This window comes from Mauremys mutica, chromosome 1 (assembly GCF_020497125.1).
Source record: "Mauremys mutica isolate MM-2020 ecotype Southern chromosome 1, ASM2049712v1, whole genome shotgun sequence".
In the NCBI taxonomy this organism is placed as follows: domain Eukaryota; kingdom Metazoa; phylum Chordata; order Testudines; family Geoemydidae; genus Mauremys; species Mauremys mutica.
In genome coordinates this window covers 330,999,036-331,021,452 of record NC_059072.1, presented here as the reverse complement: position 1 = coordinate 331,021,452, position 22,417 = coordinate 330,999,036, and the positions used below count along the sequence as shown (strand labels likewise).

Genomic DNA, 22,417 nt, shown 5'->3' with positions numbered 1-22,417 from the left:
TCCCTTCACAGGGATTCAAGCACTCTTACAGATACCCTCTTCCAGTCTCTCTTGTGGTCATGGCTGCCAACAAAAAGGAAAGGCAAGGTCACCAGGCCTTTACTCCAAAGGGAAAGGAAGCAAAAAAACCCTAGATTTGTTTGTCCAGAAATTTTATTCCATGAGAGATTTACAGCTCAGGATTGCAAACCAGCAAGCTCTGCTGGGTTGTTATGACTTTAGCCTGTGGGGTAATATCTTGAAATTCAAAGACAAGATTCCTGATGAGGCAAAGCAGGAGTTCTCTGCTTTGGTGGAGGAAAGCAAATTAGTTGTCAGAACAGCATTGCTGGTGAGTCTGGATGTGACAGACTCTGCAGCTCGAGCTATTGCCTCCGCCATCACAATGTGATGTTCATCTTGGCTGCAGGAATCAGGCCTTCCCCTGGAGGTGCAAACAAACAATTCAGGACCTCCTGTTTGAAGGCCTCTTGCTGTTTTCCAGTAAAGCTTGATGAGAGGCTTCAGAACCTTAAGGATTCAAGGGTGACCCTTAAGTCTCTGGGGATCTATGTACCGGTGGCTAAAAGAAAGCCATTCCTTCCACAGCATTCCCCAAAGTGTCAGCCATTCTTGCTGCATTACCAGGACCTGTCCAAAAAGAGGGTCAGGGTTGCAAGAGGCATACTTCTCCTCCATCCGTCTCTTCAGCTGCCAACTCTTCTATGCAACCTGGATCATCTAAGCAGTCATTTTGACCCACTGGTTGAGAGCAGTGTACCACTTCCTATAGTGCCATCTTTCCTGACCCCTATTACTGCCAACCACCTATCCTCTTCCTAAGTGCTTGGACCCACATCAGAGGGGCCTTAAGCATAGTAGAACTGGGCGCATGCTACTTCAGGAGGTTCAGTCTCTTCTCCTTGTGGGGGCCATAGAGGATGTTCCCGTGTCGTTCAGAGGGAAGGGATTTTATTCCCACTACTTCCTAATCCCAAAAGCAAACGGGGAAAGGGGGTTTTCAGGTCTATTTTAGATCTGAAATTCTAGATGGTCACTCTAGTCTATTATCAATTCCTTAGTATCAATACAAGATGCTTATTTTCACGTGGCAATTCACCAGAGCCTCTGAAAATTTCTCAGGTTCATGGTAAACGGATTCCATTACCAGTTCTCAGTGCTGCCTTTCACACTGTCAGCAGCGCTTTTCATTTTCACAAAAATGTATGGCTTTAGTAGTGCCATTCCTGCAAAATTCAGGACTCCAGGTATTCCCTTACCTGGATGACTGGCTAATCAGAGGCTGATCCAGGTTTCAGGTACTCTCCAGCCATTATTTAACCCACTTTTGACATGCTGGGGCTACTAAGTCCATCCAGAAGTCCATCCTGTTTCCTGTTCAAATAATAGAATTCATTAAAGCAGTCCTGGACTCTACAAAGGCCAGGGCTTTCCTACCACAGAAGATGTTCCAAATGATGCAATTCATTGCTCTAGATATAAAGGAGTACCCTATCACCACAGATTGGAACTGTCTCAAACTTCTAGGATACATGGCAGTGTGCACATTTGTGGTGCAGCATGCTAAGACTGCATCTACAGCTACATCAGACATCTACACGGTTGGATAGCCTCGGTGTATTCACCAGCCCGTCGTCATATAGTCATGGTGGTCCAAGTATCCACTCAGGGGTTATCCTTCCTGGACTGGTAGATAGAACTTATGAATATTTGTGAAGGAGTTCACTTTGATCCTCTGCAACAGGGTCTCACTGTAGTCATAAATACATTGGATCTAGGTTGGGGAGCTCACTTAGGTCACCTTCAGACTCAGGGCCTTTGGACTCCCCAGGATCTGAGTCTCCATGTAAATATCACAGAGCTATGAGCCATCCATCTGGCTTGTATGGCATTCCTTCCGCACATCAGGGGTGGAACTTATTGGTGCTCATGGACAACACAGCAGCTATGTTATATATCCTCCCTCCAGTTGCTTGACTTTGGATAAGACTTTGGGCAGGAATGCAAGATTCTGCTCACCTTATTCTAATAGCCTCTGTGTGTTCCCATTGAGATTGGCTATCAACCCTACTAGCCCTATTGGTCAGACCTCCACTGTTGCTTCTGAGAGATGTAGATCTCATTTTCCAGGACCACAGCAGCCTTTGTTAGCCCAAATTTCAGGCCTTCCACCTGGCAGTGTGGATGATTCATGGCTGACACAGACTTGGAGCAGGTTTATTCTATGGGGGTGCAGGAAGTGCCACTGAATAGCAGGAAGCCTTCAAGTAGGTCTACTTACATTGCTAAGTAGAATAGATTTTCCATCTAGTCCATATAAAGAGGTATTCCCTCAGATCAAGCTCCAGTTAGAAATATCTTGGATTATCTTTTGTTTCTGAAACACCAAGGATTGGTTTGGTTCCATCAGAGTCCATCTGGCAGCTATCTCAGCTTTCTACTCGCCTGTGGATAACCGATCAATTTTTTTGAACTCTATGTCCATCAGGTTTCTAAAGTGTTTGTGTTATATACATAATCTGGTTCCTCAGTGGAGTTTAAATCTGGTGCTAGCAAAGTTGATGCGTCCTGCCTTTTGAGCTGCTAGCAACTTGTTCTCTGTTTGCACCTGTCAATAAAAGTAGTTTTTCAGATGAGTAGGGGAGCTGTGAGCTTTGCTATCAGAGGTACTCTATACAATTTTCTTTAGGGACAAGGTTTTCCTTCAGCCTCATGCTAAATTCCTGTTTACAGTGGTTTCCAAATTTCACATGAGTCAAGCAATTTATTTACCAGCATTCTTTCCAAAGCCTAATTTGAGCAAAGAGGAGGAAAAATGCCATCAGATTTAATCATCATTTAGATGTTAGAAGAGCTTTGGCTTTTTATCTGGAGTGGACCAAACCATTCAGGTCTTTGTCTCAACTCTTTGTCACATTTTCAGACCGAGTCAAGGGCCACCCAGTCTCTTTCCAGATGATCTTTTCTTGGATTTCTGGTTGTATTTGTTTATGCTACCAATTGACCAATGTTGTACCTCTTAATAAAGTAGTGGCTCACTGAGCCAGGTTGGTGGTGTCTTCTGCAACTTTTCTGCCTTGAGTTCCCATTCTGGATATTTGTAGGGTGCCAAGCTGGTCATTGCTCCATACATTTGGCTCTGAAGGTGCCATCTGTCATGAATCCACTACATACCTTTTTTTTTTTTTTTTTTAGGTTTCAGAGATCGCAGATGAACTAACCACTCTGCCTAAAAGAGCTCAGTTGGCTGCTGCTTTCATTACTTATCTTTCTGCTGCTCCAGAGGATCAGCGAAAAATTAGTTTGGATGAATGGACAAAATCAGCTGGTCTTGAAAGTACGTATTTTATTTTCTTTGACATGAAGACAAGTGAGAGAGATTGTTAATTTTACAAAGTGAGAGATATTGATAATTTTAATACATATTTTTGTTTATAAATTTTGGAAATTCATAATGCTTTGACAGATTAATAACACTACTTTCATATTTGAAAAAAATAATTCCAATTATACATACAAAATGATGGGATCTAAATTAGTTATTGCCACTCAAGAAAGAGATCTTGGAATCATCGTTAATAGTTCTTTGAAAACATCTGCTCAGTGTGCGGCTGCCTTCAAAAAAGCTAATAGAATACTAAAAAAATTAGGAAAGGGACCAATAATAAGACAGAAAATGTCAGCATAACACTATATAAATCCATGATTTGCTCACACCTTGAATACCAGGTGCAGTTCTGGTATCACCATTTCAAAAAATACATAAATATTAGAATTGGAAAAGGAGCCAAGAAGGGCAACAAAAATGATTAGGAGTATGAAACAGCTTCCATATGAGGAGAGAGTAAAAAGACAGGGACTGTCCTTAGAAAAGAGAAGATTAAGGGGGGATATGATAGAGGTCTTTAAAATCATGAATGGTATGAAGAAAGTGAATAGAAATTATTTACCCCTTCACGTAACACAAGAACTAGGGATCAACTGATGAAATTAATAGGCAGCTGGTTTAAAAGAAACAAAAGAAAGTACTTTTTCATACAATGCACAGTCAACCTGTAGAACCCATTGCCATGGGATGCTGTGAAGGTCAAAAGTATAATTAGGCTCAGAAAAGAAGTAAGTAAGTTAATAGAGAACAGGTCCATCAAAAGCTATTAACCATGCTCTGGTTGTCACTAAACTTGCAACTTCCAGAAGCTGGGACTGGATGATGGGTTGGATCACTCAAAATTGCCTTGTTCTGTTTATTCTCTCTGACGCATCTGGCACTGTCCACTGTCAGAGACAGGATACGCAGCTAGATCGACCATTGATCTGACCCAGTATGGCTGTTCTTATGTATGGTAGCTACATGTAGGCACAGCTTTGGCAATCATCAGTGATCTGAGTTTGCTATCCCTGGATGGGAAAGTGCCAAAAATTGATGATTCTTTCAGGTGTATGTCTTCCCAAGAACTCACAACTACATAAACCAGAACAGAGTGTAACGTCTTTTGATTGCATATAGGCACACAATTGCTGCAGAGAAATCAATGGAGGAAAGTATAGATCCCCTTACTTGATGGAATATGGTTAATTTGCCTATCCCAAAAATGAGGGATGGTCTGAACACAATCATTTCTTTATCTTTTATGTATTAATAACACTCTCCTATAACATCAGAGATATAGAAAATATCAGTAATTAAAAAAATAATTATAAAGGAAATATACAGAACTGTATTGTATACAGCAGAATCTCTTGTAACTAGTGACGTAATACCAACAGAATATAAATGTCAGCACAGGTACATGGTATATAATTAATAAATCCATCTTTAATTTGCCAGAATTTGATATGAGGCGGTTTCTGTGCACAGAGAGTGAGCAACTAATTTGGAAAAGTGAAGGTTTACCCTCAGATGACCTTTCAATAGAAAATGCTCTTGTGATCTTGCAGGTAAACAGTTCTGTATTTTTTGTTTCTTTCCTTGGAGACATTTTCTCTGTAACTGGGTGAAGCAGATGGTTTTTCTGGGTTCTTTGATAACCTCATTCAATCTTTATGATCTTCTTAGTACTCCTGAAGGCACAAACATTACAAAAATAAAATATTTATGCTACTTGTTACATCTACAACTCTGATTTGTCTAAAATGAAAGGAACAAAATTGTTCCATCATCTATGCATTTTGCTTTTTTGCTTTTATCATTTTTATCTGAAAATCCAAAAGGAAAGGCCCTCTGTCCATCAAATTAGGCCAAACATGAGTTATCTTTAGCATTATTTACAAACTTTTGAGAATTATCCACTGTGTTGTAAATGTGCATTTTTTGTCATATCAGCCATTCCATTGCCAAGATATATAAAAAATGGCCACATCCTGCAAACACTTTTACAGATTTATAAATTCATAACACATCTCAGTGTTCTTTTTGATCATATTTACAGAGTAAGCTCTTTAAGCCTCTAAATATAGTTTTTTTCTGGCCCTCAAATAATTGTTGTGGCTTTTCTCTGTACCTCTCCAGTTTTTCAACATAATTTTTAAAATGTGGGCATCATACTGGTAGCTCATGTTGAGTTGTTTGTCCACTATGACTCCTGTTTTTAGTCAGAGTTGCTTCTTTTTCAATCACTGTTTTCTAGGATAGTCTCCCAATTATTATCTCTCATGTGTTAAGCTTACTATAGTGAGTAGTTTCATCCCCTTTCATGCAACATGCATTTCTGCCTCGCAGAAGGAACGATGTCTACAATTTGAAATTATGACTGACTGTTTTGTGGGCCAAGTAACTGGCAAATCTTACTACTTCACCTTCCTAGTGGACACAGGCACTGAGGTCCATTTTCAATCTGGCCTTTTGTTTTTAAGATGAGATACAGGAACCAAGTATTCGTTCACTCCGCAAGGCAGAATCCCTGTCTCCCTTTCTTCTTGTTAATTTCTCTCCTTCAAACGCCACATTTCCCACTCCCATAAGACCCCAAAGTGGGATGTAGACAGAGAGCCTCATACTGCAGACTTGGTTTTATATAATCATGTTACCAGCTGTGACCAAGTTCCTCCTCTACCTTGGTGGGTCCTGCGCTTATTGGCGGATTTGCTCACCTCAGTGATCTTCCCCTCTGGTGGAACCCACAGTCTGGGTCAACTCCTCCTGTGTCTGATCAGGAGTTGGGAGGTTTGGAGGGAACCCAGGCCCGCCCTCTACTCTGGGTTCCAGCCCAGGGCCCTGTGGATCGCAGCTGTCTATAGTGCCTCCTGTAACAGCTGCATGACAGCTACATCTCCCTGGGCTACTTCCCCATGGCCTCCTCCAAACACCTTCTTTATCCTCGCCACAGGACCTTCCTCCTGGTGTCTGATAATGCTTGTACTCCTCAATCTTCCAGCAGTACACTCTCAGCTCCTTGCGCCTCTTGCTCCCAGCTCCTCACACGCGAATCTCACTGACTAACTGGGAGGCTTTTAACTAGTTCCAGCCAGCCCTTGATTGGCTTCAGGTATCCCAATCAATGTAGCTATCTCCACTGCCTTCTAGAAAGATCTTAATTGGCCCCAGGTGTCTTGATTAACCTGGAGCAACAGCCATTTGGTTACCATGGTACTAGGGATTTGTTTAGCCTGGGGCTAACATACCTGTTCCTCACTACTTTACTGTAGCCATCTGACCTTGCCTCATCACACAGCAATATGCTGGATTCTTTCCTACTGTAATCCTGTCTAAAACAGACCAGTCTAAGAAAGGAAGAGTTTTTTGAGCAGTTTGAAATGGGACTGGTCATGATTTTTTGAAGACAAGAGTCCAAACCTGGCTGTACCTCTCAGCAGCCACAAATTCTCTTTCCACTCAGCACAACACCACTCTTAGAATGGTCACTGTATTCTTAGGAAATGACCAGCAGTTAAGGTGTTGATCACTTCAGTATAAGACGATGTAGCAAGGGGGAAAATTTGTGTTTGGAATATATTCCGTATATCTGTTTGCAGCCTTCTAGCATGGCAGACCTAGTCATAATGTACATTCCAGCTTACTAATAGCTAACACAGCTTGATACCATCCTTATACAGATAATGAAGTATGGTTTTCCGTTGGGGCAACAGCTATTACTTAGATGTGTTTTTATTAAAAGGAAAGCCTACCACATCATTAATATGAAGGTTATAATGGGATGATGCCCTAGTGGTACTAATTATAATACAGAATACTAAACATAATGGTGTCTGCGGGATTGTGACACTGATTTTCTTTGTGACTATAGGCAACTACAATCTTTACCTATTTTCTTGTCTGTAAAATGACCATAATAATACTCCTTTGTAAAGTGCCTTCAGATGTACAGATGAAAAGTGCTATATTTTTGTCAGAGGGAGGAGAAAACTGCGGGTCTGAAAGGAGAAGACATACTTCTAACAAGGGACAAAGTGGTGGTAGTAGTGGATGTAGATGACAATATAGTAATAGTGCAGAGAGAGATGGAGCAGATGTGTCCAACTTCAGCAGATGTGGACCCAACATCTGGGAATATAATTGTATTGCAAAATATTGGTCTTCTTTCTGCCAGAATCAGTCGCTGTGGTTCTGTTATTAGTTTGCCTCCTTTGATCAAGCAGTTCAGTAATAAAAACAGCTGTTGAAATTTTTAACTCTTCAGTGTTGTTTATATTTTTTGGAAATGAAGAAATTTGTTAGTTTCATATTTTTTTCCTATAACCAGATTGTAGCATATAACATTTTTTTTTTCCAGAGTCGAATTTGTCCCTTTTTAATAGATCCTTCTTCAAGGGCTACAGAATGGTTGAAGACACATTTGAAAGAATCTCGCTTGGAAGTTATTAACCAACAGGTCCAGTATTTACTCTTAATCCTAGATCTTCAATTCTGTCTGAGCTCTGCTGGCCCCAGGACCCTATAGTGTGGGTTGAGGGGAAGTGTGATAGTATTCACTGATGATGTAGCCAGGTTCTTGGGATTATATCATTTCACACAGTGTTCTAGGAAAAAATAACTACATATGCTGGCTCACTCTTTCTAAAACTAATGGGAAGCCCTTTAACTATATATCTAGTACAAAAAGATTATGTAAAATTGGCAAATGCAATTAATACTTTACATACTTTTAACATTAAAAAGTTTACCTGTTTTTACAAATTTTGTACTCTAGCTAATTTTGAAAATAAAATTATTGGTATTTACAGTTTTAATAGCAATGATAGGGTTGACTTGAGTATCAGAGACATCAGATTATTTAAAATTATAGGGCCAGATCCTTTACCTTATCCCGTGCTTTATATTGCTTTCACACAGAATGATTTCATAGCAGCAAGTTCGTATGATGAACTTTTCTCATGCTCTTTTTATTTTTTTAAATAAAGATAAAATACTTTGGGACCACACCCAAAATTTTTGACTAAAGTAGTCTCAGACTTTAATCTGAATTAATCTCTTCTTTACTAAAGATTTTCCAAAGTCCTATGGTTTACCAGACAAAGCCATGTTTCGTAGCTTAGATGAAAAAAGACTATTGGTTATTACCATGAAGAATTACTTACTGTAAGGCCCTGTGGGTCTAGAACCAAAGCTTGTAGAGCTGCTAACACAGCAGCAGTTGTAATCAGCATGTGCTCCACTGCTCATGACCTGCTGTGGACATAAACCATGGATAGTCTTGCCTCAAGGAGTCTGACAGGCAGTAGCCTCCTTGCTCCTGATTGGCTCTTCACCCTCTATAAACCCAATGGGCATTCCAGGAATGTCCAGGCAACAGTGTGGATATCCTGTAGCTGTCATGACAATTCCTGTTCCTTGATCTTAAGCTCTTGGCTTCGACCTTGGCTTGATTTGGACTTCGCCTTCTGAACTGGACCCTGAAACCTGACTCAGACTCTGAATCTTGGTATCGACCCTGTCCTGGAACCTGACTATGAACTTCTCCACTACTCCCAGCCTCTGGTTTGACTCAGCTCTGACCCTGTGTCCTGACTGTCCTTGCTAGGATCCTGACAACTATACCCTTCAGAGAGTCTACTTGAAAGCCATTTTGTGGTGTTGGAGAGAGAACCAAAGACCTTGCTATTTTGGGGTAGAAACTATCTAAGCTTCATCAGAAGAAGGACTCAGGGTCCATTCTCCTAGAGTAGTAACAGCTTTACAGTTTGTCTTTACACTATGTCTAAAGATGAAATTTGGAATAGTGGCATGTGAAGTTCATGTCACTCTTCCATTATTCTTATTCTGAGACATGAGCAGATGCTCATTTTGGGAGAGCAGTGCTTATTCTCTTGAATAGGTAGTATATCTACTATTCAGCAGTGTCAGTGTTTGCTGGACTGCTACAGTGGAGATTCACAGATGCAACTTCACAAAGGAGAAAAGAAGACTACATAATAGTTATTCCCAGATACACTGCATCTGCAAATTGGCATAGCCCCTATCGGTTCCTCTCTGCTTTCGACTATTAATAATGTTTCCTGGTTGTGAGCTGGTGTATTGATGCAACAGAACCGCTTTTGGCCAGATGGAGTATTGCCCCGGAGTCCGCTCCCTCTGGTGGGTCAGTCAGTCAGTTCCTGTTGCCTGAGTCCCCCCGGGGTATGTGAGTTTTCTCCTTATACTTGGTTGGGTCAACTGGTCGTAGTGCTTAGGAGGTCTGGAAACTCCTTCAGGTCTTAAATCTCCCAGGGGCTGGTAGGGGAAGGCAGGCCTGCTCACTCCACTGAGTTCCAAGTCAGTCACCTGAAGCCTGTCTGGCTGTAGTACCTGAATTAACCCCTTGGTTGCTGGGCCTGCCTTGGGTATATACTCCATGACACTGGTAGTAGAGAGGTACCAAAAGATAGTTAAGTGAAAATGTGTTTTGTGCTCTTGGTTGCAGATCACTTGATCTGATGTCCCTTGCATTTCAGTTTTACTGCTTTAAATTCTTCAGTGACTTGCTTGGCAGGACATGCTGTTCCTAGAATGTGAATATGCAGAGACAAATATATTTAATGTATAACAGTTATGGCTAACTACAATACTTTTTTTGACAAAATAATCTTATGATGTGCATCCTTAAAGAGATATAGATTCTTTGTACAATATTTAATGTTTCCACAATTGACTAAGGAATATATTAACATTAAGGAACTAAATACATTAATAAGCATTAATTTTTTTTATACAGGATGCTAGCTTCATTACTGCTCTTGAGCTGGCAGTGAGATTTGGGAAAACACTTATTCTACAGGAGATGGATGGAGTAGAGCCAGTTCTTTATCCGCTGTTAAGAAAAGATCTTGTTGCTCAAGGTAAATGCCTGACAGTTTGAGGGAGAGCTGTTTTAGATATCTGTGAATTAAATCAATTTACATAGTACAGAATCAAATTTTTAACTTATTGCTTTATAGATACATGAATGTTGGTTAGGATTTTGCTCTTTTATGTTTACCTTCCACTACTCATGTAATGTGTGATCTGTGTTGGAAATATTTAAACATATTTAAAGTTCTCTCAAATACGATATAACAAGACACGTTGAATCATTCTAAAGTTTAAGTTGACTTTCTAGTCGTACTTTGAAGCACATGCTTTTGTTTGGGATCTCTGACCCTTACAGAGTCCAAAAATGAAGTGCTTTAATATAGAGCTGGAAATCAGCTTTTTAGATTGTTAGTTTTGCAGTTTCTCTTTAATTTTCTTAGAAAACTACAGGAAAAGAGAAACATCAAAATGAGGATGGAGCGGGAAAATAGTTATCCACAGGCTATGAGGTCCAGTGAGCTGATGGGATAAAATGCAAGAAAAACTGATATACATTTCATAGTATATTCAGGAAGATAGCCAATGCCAAAAAGAATTTGAAGACCAGCTAGCCAAAGACTCAAAAAGTAATATCAAGAATTGTTTTAAGTCATCAGAAACAGGAAGCCTGCTAAACAACCAGTGGGACCACTGGACGATCAAGATGCTGAAGGAATACTAAAGGACGATATGGCCATTGCGGAGAAACTAAATGAATTCTTTGCATTGGTCTTCATAGCTGAGGATGTGAGGGAAATTCCCAAACCTGAGCCATTCTTTTTAGGGGACAAATCTGAGGAACTGTCCCAGTTTGAGGTGTCATTAGAGGAGGTTTTGGTACAAATTGATAAATTAATCAGTAATAAATCACCAGGACCAGGTGGTATTCACCCAAAAGGAGACTGATCTGAGTCTTTTTAGTATCTGGTTCTAATGCACTTCTACGATGCTGCTGTATTTTTATTTCCAACAATATAGGGGAAAGTTAATCTCATAAAAATATTTTAATTTATTTTTTATAATATTTATGAAAATGGTTTTGTTAGTTTTATAAGACTATTTCTTTTAAACTAAACCTAACATTTGGTTCTCAAGTTTTTTCACATGGTGGGTATTTATTTTCAGACAATTCTGGAATTTCCTAATCAAACTTAGGATAATATGTATGTATTTTTAATAGGACCACGATATGCTGTACAAATAGGTGACAAAATTATTGACTACAATGAAGAATTCCGCCTATTTCTGTCAACACGAAACCCAAATCCCTTTATTCCACCTGATGCAGCTTCCATTATTACTGAAGTTAACTTTACTACTACAAGAAGTGGTTTAAGAGGACAGGTATGCATTTAACATTTCTTATAATAAAATAATAATAATTAATAGACATTGGGCTGCATTCATCTCTGGATACACCTTGACTTCTGACCTGGCAGAGGCCCCCGTTTACAAAATATAGCTGTAATCTCCAATTTGTTGTGAGAACTATGGGGATATAATGCAGCACAAAAATGTAAACAATAAAATAATTATTAAAATAATTAAATAAAAATAAAAATTGTAACTCTTTTTTTTTTAATGTACCTTACAATCAAATCATAGACTGGCAGGTGTAACAGTCTTCATCCATTTTACACCTACTGAAGTAAGTGGAAGTTCTCCATTGACTTCAACTGGATCAGATTAAACCCTAAATTATTAGTTGCATTTGTAAGAGCATTCATGGTGCTTTTAAAATTTTAGCAAAACAGTTCTCCAGACTTCTATCCTTGCCAAACTATACTGCTAGTCTCAAAATACTTTATCCTTGTGGTCAAGAAGAGATCAATGAAACCTAAAGGCTGAATGTGCTAGGTCTTCCACCAAATTGCTGGGAGCTGCTGAGACTTTGGTCTATGACATTTAGAGAAAAGTGGGACAAATAGAGGGCCACTAGAAAAAAGGAGGAATTAGAAAATAAAAACCCTCATAATTTCAAAACAATACTCATTGGGAAGCTAGTTTATTCAAAACTAACAAACATAAAATTTGACATTGGAGAAAAAGGTAAAACACTAAGCAGACATACAACTCATCTTTGCCTGCTGAAAACAGGAAAACAACTGAGCAGCATTGGTAGGAGGACTGTTTGGGTTAGCATAAAGTTGCTGGAAGAAGCCAGATAAACAGGTAAGAAATTACCATTATTTCTTATTGGATCTACTTGTTGGTTACATGTACGTTATGAGCTAGGTGCTCGCTTCCCAGCTCAGATAAACATACCTGTGCTAGCTCTCATCTGAGCTAGCTCAGTAAAAATAGTAGTGCAGTTGCAGTAGCACAAGGAAAAGCAGAGTGGTATGGACTAGCCACCACAAATATGTACCCTTGGGATTCTGGTGGGTTTGTACTTCATCTGGCTAGCCCTTGCCACTGCCCCTGTGCTTCAGTAGTTACACTATTATTTTTAGCTTGCCAAATCAGAGAGCTAGCACGAGTAAGTCTACACGAGCTGGGAATCATGCCCCTAGCTTGGAGTGTAGATATAGCCTTTGAAGCCCATTCTTTCCCCTGTTCTCATAATGTATTCTATTTATCATCACTGTATTTTACATACACAAGGACTACGATACTGGACTTAAAGAATCTAGTGTTTAAGCATGTGTTAAAAACATTGGCTAATATACATGGCCAAAATTGATGCATACGTATTACTGAGATTAGTATTCTCCTTGTTGAATATGTTGCTTTCCTCTTAGCTTTTAGCTTTAACTATCCAGCATGAAAAACCAGATTTGGAAGAACAGAAGACAAAACTGTTGCAACAAGAAGAGGACAAGAAGATACAATTAGCTAAACTTGAGGAATCTCTTTTGGAGGTAAAATAAATATGTCCTACTGATTTCAGATTAACATAGTAGATCTAATACTGATATCTGTTTAAATGCCAGATGCTAAAATTGTTAATAACAATAATGAGCTTAAGAATTTGTTTGGAGGGATGGGGAAAGGAAATGTGTAAACTCAGGGTGAATTGTAGCATTTCAGGACAGTCAAGATTTTCACAGCCACATTAGGGTCAAATATCCAGTTAGTGCTTGAAAAAGGAAAATGTTTGTTAGTTTACAAAATATGGATTATACGATTTCTTTTTCTCTTATTTTGAGTGATGAAAAAATGCCATGTTTTAGATCTGGAGACAGCCACAAAGAATATGTACCCTCACTGAATCAAGATATGTAGGTTGAAATGGTAGAAATAAAAAAAAAAAATCCAGTAGGATGTGCAGAGACAGGGATGTGTGTTACTTTTGTGCCTTCTGTAAATAAATACAGAAAATGTGTAAGATCTCAAAAAATTAAAATGTGAAAATGAATTAGGAAAATGGTAATTCTCACTTTTGATACTCTATCATTGGTATAGAGGTACTCATTGCCTATAAGCCATAATTCTCTTTTGAGTTCTGTTTTCCTTCTGTTATTTTGAAGTTGGTTTTCTAAATATTCTGTTGGATTTTGATTCTAATGAAAAAAAAACATGATCTGAATCCAGTAGTACACCTGTAGAGGTAAGGATAACCTCAAAGGAAGAGGATTAAGTTTCAGCACAGTTGATACATTTGTGAAAACATCTAACAATTTGTTTGAAGCAGTGCAACTGTCTTTTTGTGTGTGTAATGAGCCTCATTAGGTACAGTACATTTTAGGAAACAGTGAATTTTGTTTTCTGTCGCTTTTCAGCCATAAAGGCTTTGTGCCAGATTGTGAACTCCTTACTCCCACCAGTGAGCAGTTTCTTGTATGAGTCATCCCACTGGAATCAATGGGAGTACTCTTGTGAGTATCTGCTTACTATTAGGAGTAAGGGGATCACAGTCTGTTTATATTGCCTTTTATTGTACTAGTCTTGCTGAATATGGGCCTACTCCATTGCCTATTAAAGTCAAAGAAATCTTTATGTTGCTTTTAAGAGACATTGGATTGGACATTCTGGGTATCATCCTGCACCATTAATTCAATAGGGGCTTTACCGTTTGCTTCAATGAGAAAAGAATCAGGCCCTCTATTCACTGGTTTTAAGTTCTACCAATTCTGGTACATCCCTACATTCTTTGGTATTCTCTTTATATATTGTTAGAGCTGTTGATAGATTTGAGGAAATCTGCCTAACTATTATTATTCATGAGAATAATTCTGCTATGATTTTTTTTTAAGTCAGCAGAAGTCTTTTACAATGCAATTTGGGAAAAAAAGATAAAGAAGTGTAGCTAAGTAACAGAACCTGTTAATTACTTACTTTTTAAACAGTACCGTTACATGCAGTCAACCTTTCAAAAAAACATAGGAATGAAAACATTGATAAGTTGACTATGTCCTTGCAAGTCAGCAATGTTTCTTATTAAAATTTCGTACTGCAGTAAATACTAACATAATTACTATAGTTGCAGGTATATTGTAAGCTGTTAATTAGCTAATTTCAGAAGGGAAGTTAGAACCGTAGAGCAAATATGTCATACTTGTTTGGTGGAGAGGTCTGAATTATCATTTCAGATGGGGGCTGGGAGAAGGGAGTAAAAAATTACCTAGCAAGAGGCAAATTTTGCAGTATTGTCTGACTAGAGAGTGTGCCAGAAATAGTGAAATTAAATAGTACATTTAGAGATAATTAGATGTTCTTATTCAAGGATTGTGTAACAGGTTGGATCACAGAAAACCCCTTGGGAACTGCCAACTGATGTGCTGAGGCTACTTCTGCCCCTGCTTTCCCTGCCAGCTTGGGACTCCAGAACCTTGCCGGGTTGTGCCAGACACGCTTACTGGCTACAAACACAGAACCACGTCCCACAAACTGCAGGCTTAACTGAAAGCAGCTTAAGAAGTGTTGCTGCCTTTAACACTCAGATGCCCAACTCCCAGTGGAGTCCAAACCCCAAATAAATCCATTTTACCCTGTATAAAGCTTATACAGGGAAAACTCAAAAATTGTTCGCCCTCTATAACACTGATAGAGAGATATGCACGGCTGTTTGCCCCCTGCCCCCCACCCCAAATATTAATTCACACTCTAGGTTAAATAATAAGTAAAAAGTGATTTTATTAAATACAGAAAGTAGGATTTAAGTGGTTCCAAGTAGTAACAGACAGAACAAAGTGAATTGCGAAGCAAAATAAAATAGAACACACAAGTCTATGGCTAATACGTTAAGAAAACTGAATACAGACAAAACCTCACCCTCAGAAGTGTTCCAGTAAGCTTCCTTTTACAGACTAGTCTCCTTCTAGTCTGGGTCTAGCAATCACTCACACCCCCCTGTGGTTACTGTCCTTTGTTCTAGTTTCTTTCAGGTATCCTTTGGGGGTGGAGAGGCTGTCTCTTGAGCCTGCTGAAGACCAAATGGAGGGGTTTCCCAGGGGTTTAAATAGACTTTCTCTTGTAGGTGGACACCCCTCCCTCCCCTGTGTAGAATCCAGCTACAAAATGGAGTTTTGGAGTCACATGGGCAATTCACATGTCCATGGATGACTGAGTTGCTTGCCAGCCAAGCCACATTCCTGGGAAAGCTCAGATGTGGATTGGTGTCTCCAAGTTCATTGTTGGCTTAAGTGTTCCTTGATTGGTCACTTACTGAGAATAGTCTTTTCTCAGGAAGCTGACCAACTGCTTCACTGAGGCTATTTAAAATTAAACAAGTACATAGCCAATATTCATAACTTTGAGTACAAAAATGATACATGAATACAAATAGGATGAATGTATTCAGTAGACCATAACCTCTGCAGAGATATGTTACATGGCATATGTAGCATAAAACATATTCCAGTCATGTCATATTTACATTCATAAGCATATTTCCATAAAGCATTATGGGGTGCAACGTCACGGAGTGTCCCTATGGGTGCTCCAAGTTAAGTGTCTTGACGCTCTGTGCTTGTAATCAGAGATTTGTAGTAATAGTGCCCTGGTTGGCCACACATGCGTGGCAGCCATTTTACGCCGCTCCAAGTGGCTACCTAGCGTGCGCAGCCAACCGTCCCTCAGTTCCTTCTGTACCACCTTTGGCTTGAGTTGGAGCGACAGCAGCACCCCTTATAACTTTAGATATTATTAGATATTATTATTAGATATTATTTTGAGGTCCCCCTCCCAGCTAATAGCATTTTATTCCTTTATTTCCCTATTTTTTATTTATCTTATTAAAAAAAATACTAGTTGTCCCCCTTCCCCGCGAAAAACAGAAGAGGGACAGAAAGGGATTATTCCCATTTCTACTTCAAAACGAATATCCAATCAGGTATGCCAGGCTCTCCTGGCTTTAAACGCTGCCTGACCTGCAGACTCTCTGTACCGGTCTCTGACGGCCACACGCAGTATGTCCGGTGCTTAGTGGAGACACACATTGCTCAGAAGTGTCCCCACTGCAAAAAACTGACCGTTAAGACGAGGAAGGTCAGGGATCTCCAGTTAAAACTCCTGATGGAGAAATCCCTCAGACCAGCCTCTGACCCCGAGTCCAGGACGTCTCCTGGCCAACGTCCTCCAGAGGCAGAGTCTGACAGGGGTTCTACCTCCAAAATAACTACTAAGGAGTTTGCTCCTAAAAAGGCTGCAAATAAGTGGTCTCAGTCTTTGCCACAGCGAGAGTCACCTCTAAAAAAGCGACCTCCGAAGTCAAAATCTGCCCTGGTACCGAAGGCACTGAGAGCGCTGGATCGTGAGGCACTGGGACCATCCAGTCCTGAAACTTCCTGAGGGGCTAAAGACCTTGTGCAGGCTAGCTCTCATAGCACTCTGCACACTAAAGCCAAGCCTTCCAGCTTGGCACTGACAGAGCCAGAGAGAACCTTGGCACCAAGCAGTGCAATGGTCCACCTGCTGCCCCTACACAATGCAGCAAGTCAGCAGGACCCACAGCTCTCACCCTGATTCCCAGCCAGAGCATTCTGCTTTCCTTGGTGTCAATCCTTCCGGTGCTACAGCAGTTCATCAGACAGGTGGACCTCCTTGTTACCTCAACACCCGGGACTCTGCTATTCGGCACCAACGGTACCCCAGTGAGACTGGGACCAAGCCTGGTTGCTACTCCCGTCTGCTCTCCAGCGATGAGGAAGAAGAGGATGAGGCAGGTATCTATGCCCCTTGATATTCCTCACCTAAACTGGGACCCTCTCAGCACCGCATGTCTATGGATGCATAAGGCTGGCGGCCTCCACTATTGGTAGCGCCTCCCATGGCCTTTCCACCCAACTGGGCATACTGGGACCCATTGGCATTATATAGGGCCCAAAACCTCAGGCCCCCCAACCCACTTAGATCCAGAACAACTTGCTCCCCATCACCTCCTGCACCAGCTCCTTCAGACGTGCTGGATGCGGAGGTAGAGGAACCTGAAGATGCGCCTGAGGGTGATACCCTTCCACTCACCCACATTTCATCTTCATCACCAGATGACACAATAATTCCATCCCCCTCGCCTTGGGGGATGATTTCAAATCCTTCCAGGACCTCTTCAAATGAGTAGCTGAATCCCTGGACATCTTACTAGCAGAGCTACCAGAGACCTAGCACAAACTCATACTTCATGCATCCCCATCAGCGAAGATTGCATTGCCTATTAATGCAACCATAATGGATCTAGCCAAAATAATCTGTCAGACACCTGCCACAGCCCCACTTTCTTGTAAAAGATCTGACAAGAAGTATTATGTCCCAGAAAAGGAACTGAGTTTTTATTCACTCACCCTACCCCAAACTCATTGATAATAGAAGCAGTTAATCAAAGGGGAAAGCAACATCAATTTAGAACCATCCCTTATGACAAGGACTGGAAAAGGTTAGACCTTTTCAGGTGGAAAGCCTACTCATTAGCTACCCTCCAATGCCACATAGCTAACTACTCGGTCTAAATGGCAAAATACACACGCAACCTGTTCTCTCAAATGTCAACTTTTATTGAACAGCGTCCAGATGACAAATGAGAACAATATAAGGCTAACGTCATGGAGAGTTCCCTCATCGCCAGAACGGCCCTTGAGGCTTCTCTCAATTCTGCAGACACGGCAGCATGTTCAATAACTACACTTCCTGGCTACATCTGTCCTGGTTTCCGAGGGAAGGTCAAGCCACAGTTGAGGACTTACCTGGAGGCCAAAAACTATTTGCAGACAACACCGACATGTCCTTGCATGCCTTAAAGGACTCCCAGGCAACCTTGAAAACACTTGGAATTTATGTCCCTCCAAATAAACAGAAACAGGGCAGAATTTACAATCCACGATTCCGCACTGCCCCATACACTCAGCCCCAATGACACTATGACCAATGCCGGCAGTCCCAAGATCAGCCGTCCAAGTCTGAACCATCTACTTCTAGGCAAACATTTTGAAGCATTGGTTGAGGACATGAGAACCCCACATTTCTAATTCTGGATTTACATCTTATTTCCAGCCCATTTGGAGACCGTCTGTCACCATATTACCCAGTCTGGAAGACCATCACTACAGACAAATGGGTTCTGGAAATTATCCAGCAGGGTTACTCCATCCACTTTATTTCTATCCCACCTACCCATTCCCCTTCCCTGTCCCTCCTCAGGAACCCCTCTCACGAGCACCTGTTACAACAGGATATAAACCACCACCTACAATTAGGTGCCATAGAACCTGTACCAGTTCAACACAGGGGGAGAGGGTTTTATTCCCATTATTTTCTCACTCAGAAAAAAAAACTGGAGGTGGAGTCCCATCCTGGATTTATAGAAATTCAACAAGTTTGTGAGAACACAACCTTTCAAAATGGTGACTCTATCCACAGTAATTCCAGCATTGCAGAAAGGAGATTGGCTCTTGGCCCTCAATCTACAAGACACGTACTTTCATGTTACCATCCACCCAGCGCACAGACGATTCCTGCACTTCACCCTAGGGAAACAACATTTCCAATACAGAGTGCTTTCTTTTGGCCTGTCCACCGCTCCAAGAGTGTTTTCCAAAGATCTCGCCATTTTGGCTGCTCACCTCTGCAGGCAGGGAGTGATGATCTTTCCATATTTAGATGACTGCCTTCTAAAGGCACCAACATATCAGGCAGCAACGAGCGCTACTCACATGACAATAACCCTTTTTATGGCCCTGGGCTTACAAATAAATCTTCAGAAGTCCACCCTAATATCTATACAACAGTGAGAGTTTTTAGGGGCACATCTTGACTGTCTCAACATGACAGCGAGATTACCCCAACAACGCTTCCTCACCTTAACCAATCTAATTACAACAGTGAGGGGCATCCTACAAACGTCCACCAGAACGTGCTTAAAACTTTTGGGGCACATGACGACTACATTTGTTGTAAAATATGCCAGGCTCCACATGAGATGTTTATAGGCCTGGCTCCACATGGTCTATATTCTGCACAGACACTCCCTCAACAGACATCTCACAATGTCCCGCAGAGTAAAGGACTTGCTCACATGGTGGACATGCTCAGGTGTCCCCTTCCTACAAAAAGCTCCATCTATGACGATCACCACAGAGGCTTCCCTCCTGGCCTGCGGGGCACACTTACATGACAATACCATCCAGGGTCGCTGGTCACTAGCGGAATCCAATCCCCACATAAACTTACTGGAGTTAAGGGCAGTCCAGAATGCTTGCCAGCACTTTCTTCCTCTGATACGCAACAAGACCATCAAGATTCTCACGGACAGTCTAGCAACTATGTACTATATAAACTGTCAAGGGGGGGTCAATTTATCCCCTCTGTTCAGAAGCAGTTCGGCTCTGGCAATGGTGCATCACCAACAACATGCACATTCTGACATACTATTTGCCTGGACACCAGAACGCAACAATGGATCAACTAAGCAGAGACTTCTCCCAAACCCATGAGTGGAAGATGGTTCCCGGAATCCTCAAAGTCAGATTCAGACAGTGAGGATTCCCCACAGTAGACCTATTTGCTACTGCCCACAATGTCAAGTGTCCACAGTACTGCTCCCAGGCCGGATTGGGACACAACTCCTGGGGCAAAACCTTCCTTCTGAAATGGGAAGCTCCACTATTGTATGCCTTCCCTCCAGTTCCATTGCTGAGTTGCATCCTTCACAGGATTAGGCAAGACAAATCCAGGGTCATTCTCATTGCACCAACATGGGCCAGACAAACATGATTTCCATAATTGAGACAGATGGCAGTGAAACTAGCACAAACGCTTCCCCTAGTGCCTCATCTGCTGACACAGGATGCAGGATGTATCCGTCACCCCAACATTGCCATACTCCACCTCAAGGCCTGGTTACTGCATGGATGAAAGGGCTCGAGAGGGAATGTTCCACTGAAGTACAAGACATACTACTGAACAGCCACAGACTAACAACAAGAAAGATGTATACACATAAGCTGAACCGATTCTGTACTTGGTTCCAAGACAACCATATTATTCCACAGTTGGCCCCATTATCTCGTCTCCTTGATTATATGCTGGCACTTAAAAAATCTGGGTTATCCACCAGCTCACTCAGAATACATTTGGCTGCCATCACCTACTTCCACAGCAAGGTGGACGGATTCACCATATTTGCTCATCCATTGACTAAATGCTTCCTTAAAAGCATAGATAACACCTATCCCACACTCAGCCTTGTTCTCCGTGCTCTCATGGGCAGACTGTTTGAAACACTTGCAACCTGTTCATTGTTACACTTATCTATGGAGGTGTCCTTCCTAGTAGCCATCACATTAGCAAGAAGGGTGGGAGAACTAGGTGCTCTAATGGCAAACCCACCTTACACCACATTCCTCAAAGACAAAGTAATTCTGCGACCACACCCTAAATTCATATCCAAGGTCACATCAACATTCCATTTAAATAATCCCATTTACTTACCTGTATTCTTCCTGAAACCACACACAGACAGCGGGGAGGCCTCCCTTCACACGTTAGATGTCCACAAAGTGTTCTATATAGAAAGAATAAAAACATTTAGAAAATCATCCAAACTTTTTCTCCACAACAGAATGATCAAAGGGTCAAACTATATCCAAACAAAGACTATTCAAATCTATATTGACATGTATCCAGTTGTGTTGACAGCTCCCTCCGGAGTATGCACAAACTCCACCAGAGCAATGTCGACATCTGTGGCCTTTCTCAACAATGTGCCCATCATTTAATACTGGACATTTGCAAAGCAGCTACCTGAGCATCAGCCCATACCTTTACTAAACATTATACTTTAGAACAACAATGAACTGCAGATGCTCAGTTTGGACTCTCGGTGCTATCCACCATACATAAACCAACTCCGAAGCCCCTCCCCTCCACTAAGGAGCACTACTCAACTGTCACCTTCTTCTCAAAGAAGAAGAGAAGATAACTCACCTTGTGCAGTTACTGAGGTTCTTCGAGATGGTTGTGGGTGCTCCACTATCTCCCCCCCCCACTTCAGAGTTTCACACCGATCCTATGGGATAGAGAAGGAACTGGGGGACGGTTGGCTGCGCATGCTAGGTAGCCACTTGGAGTGGTGCGAGACAGCTGCCGTGCATGAGTAGCCAACCAGGGCACTGCTCCTACAAATCTTTGATTAGAAGCGCAAGGCACCAAGACACCTAAAGTGGAGCACCCACAGGGACAACCATCTCGAAGAACCTCAATTACTACACAAGGTGAGTAACCTTCTCTTTTAAAGTATGCATCCGACGAAGTGGGTATTCACCCATGAAAACTCATGCTCCAATACGTCTGTTAGTCTATAAGGTGCCACAGGACTCTTTGCTGCTGTGGAGGCCAAGAATTAATTAATATAGGTTTGAAGGGATCTTAATGTATGTTAGCTAATTTAGCAGAAGTTAGGATGTGACCCTGCATGCTGTAAGATATGTGGTACAGAGAGAATTGTGTGAAGAGTCATTACGACCTTGTAAACTGCAGTCTTGTTTTCTGTTCTAGTATTGCAGACAAATAAGATAGCGAATAGGCTTATGTATAAACAAATGCAAATGTTTATCTTCAATGTCTCCAAGCTTACTAACCATTGTCTGTTACATAGGTATAAATGATTGTTATGAATTGCTTACTAATTGAGAGAGATCCGTCCGGGACAAGGGGCAACCCAGTTCCTGACACTCTCTCCCTCTTGTGTTCACTAGAGAAATTAATAAAGTATTTAATTTT

At 41.2% G+C, this 22,417-nt stretch overlaps 1 protein-coding gene across 1 annotated transcript in view; it reads left to right on the top strand.

The window, feature by feature from the left end:
* The window catches only part of DYNC2H1 (dynein cytoplasmic 2 heavy chain 1), a 368,188-nt gene that overhangs the window by 142,817 nt on the left and 202,954 nt on the right, over positions 1 to 22,417 (top strand). The window contains exons 62-67 of the mRNA XM_045019043.1: positions 3,196 to 3,337; positions 4,829 to 4,938; positions 7,731 to 7,829; positions 10,149 to 10,272; positions 11,445 to 11,608; positions 13,006 to 13,125. Of these exons, the coding sequence (XP_044874978.1) occupies positions 3,196 to 3,337; positions 4,829 to 4,938; positions 7,731 to 7,829; positions 10,149 to 10,272; positions 11,445 to 11,608; positions 13,006 to 13,125 (759 nt within the window). The remainder of the gene's footprint in view (positions 1 to 3,195; positions 3,338 to 4,828; positions 4,939 to 7,730; positions 7,830 to 10,148; positions 10,273 to 11,444; positions 11,609 to 13,005; positions 13,126 to 22,417) is intronic.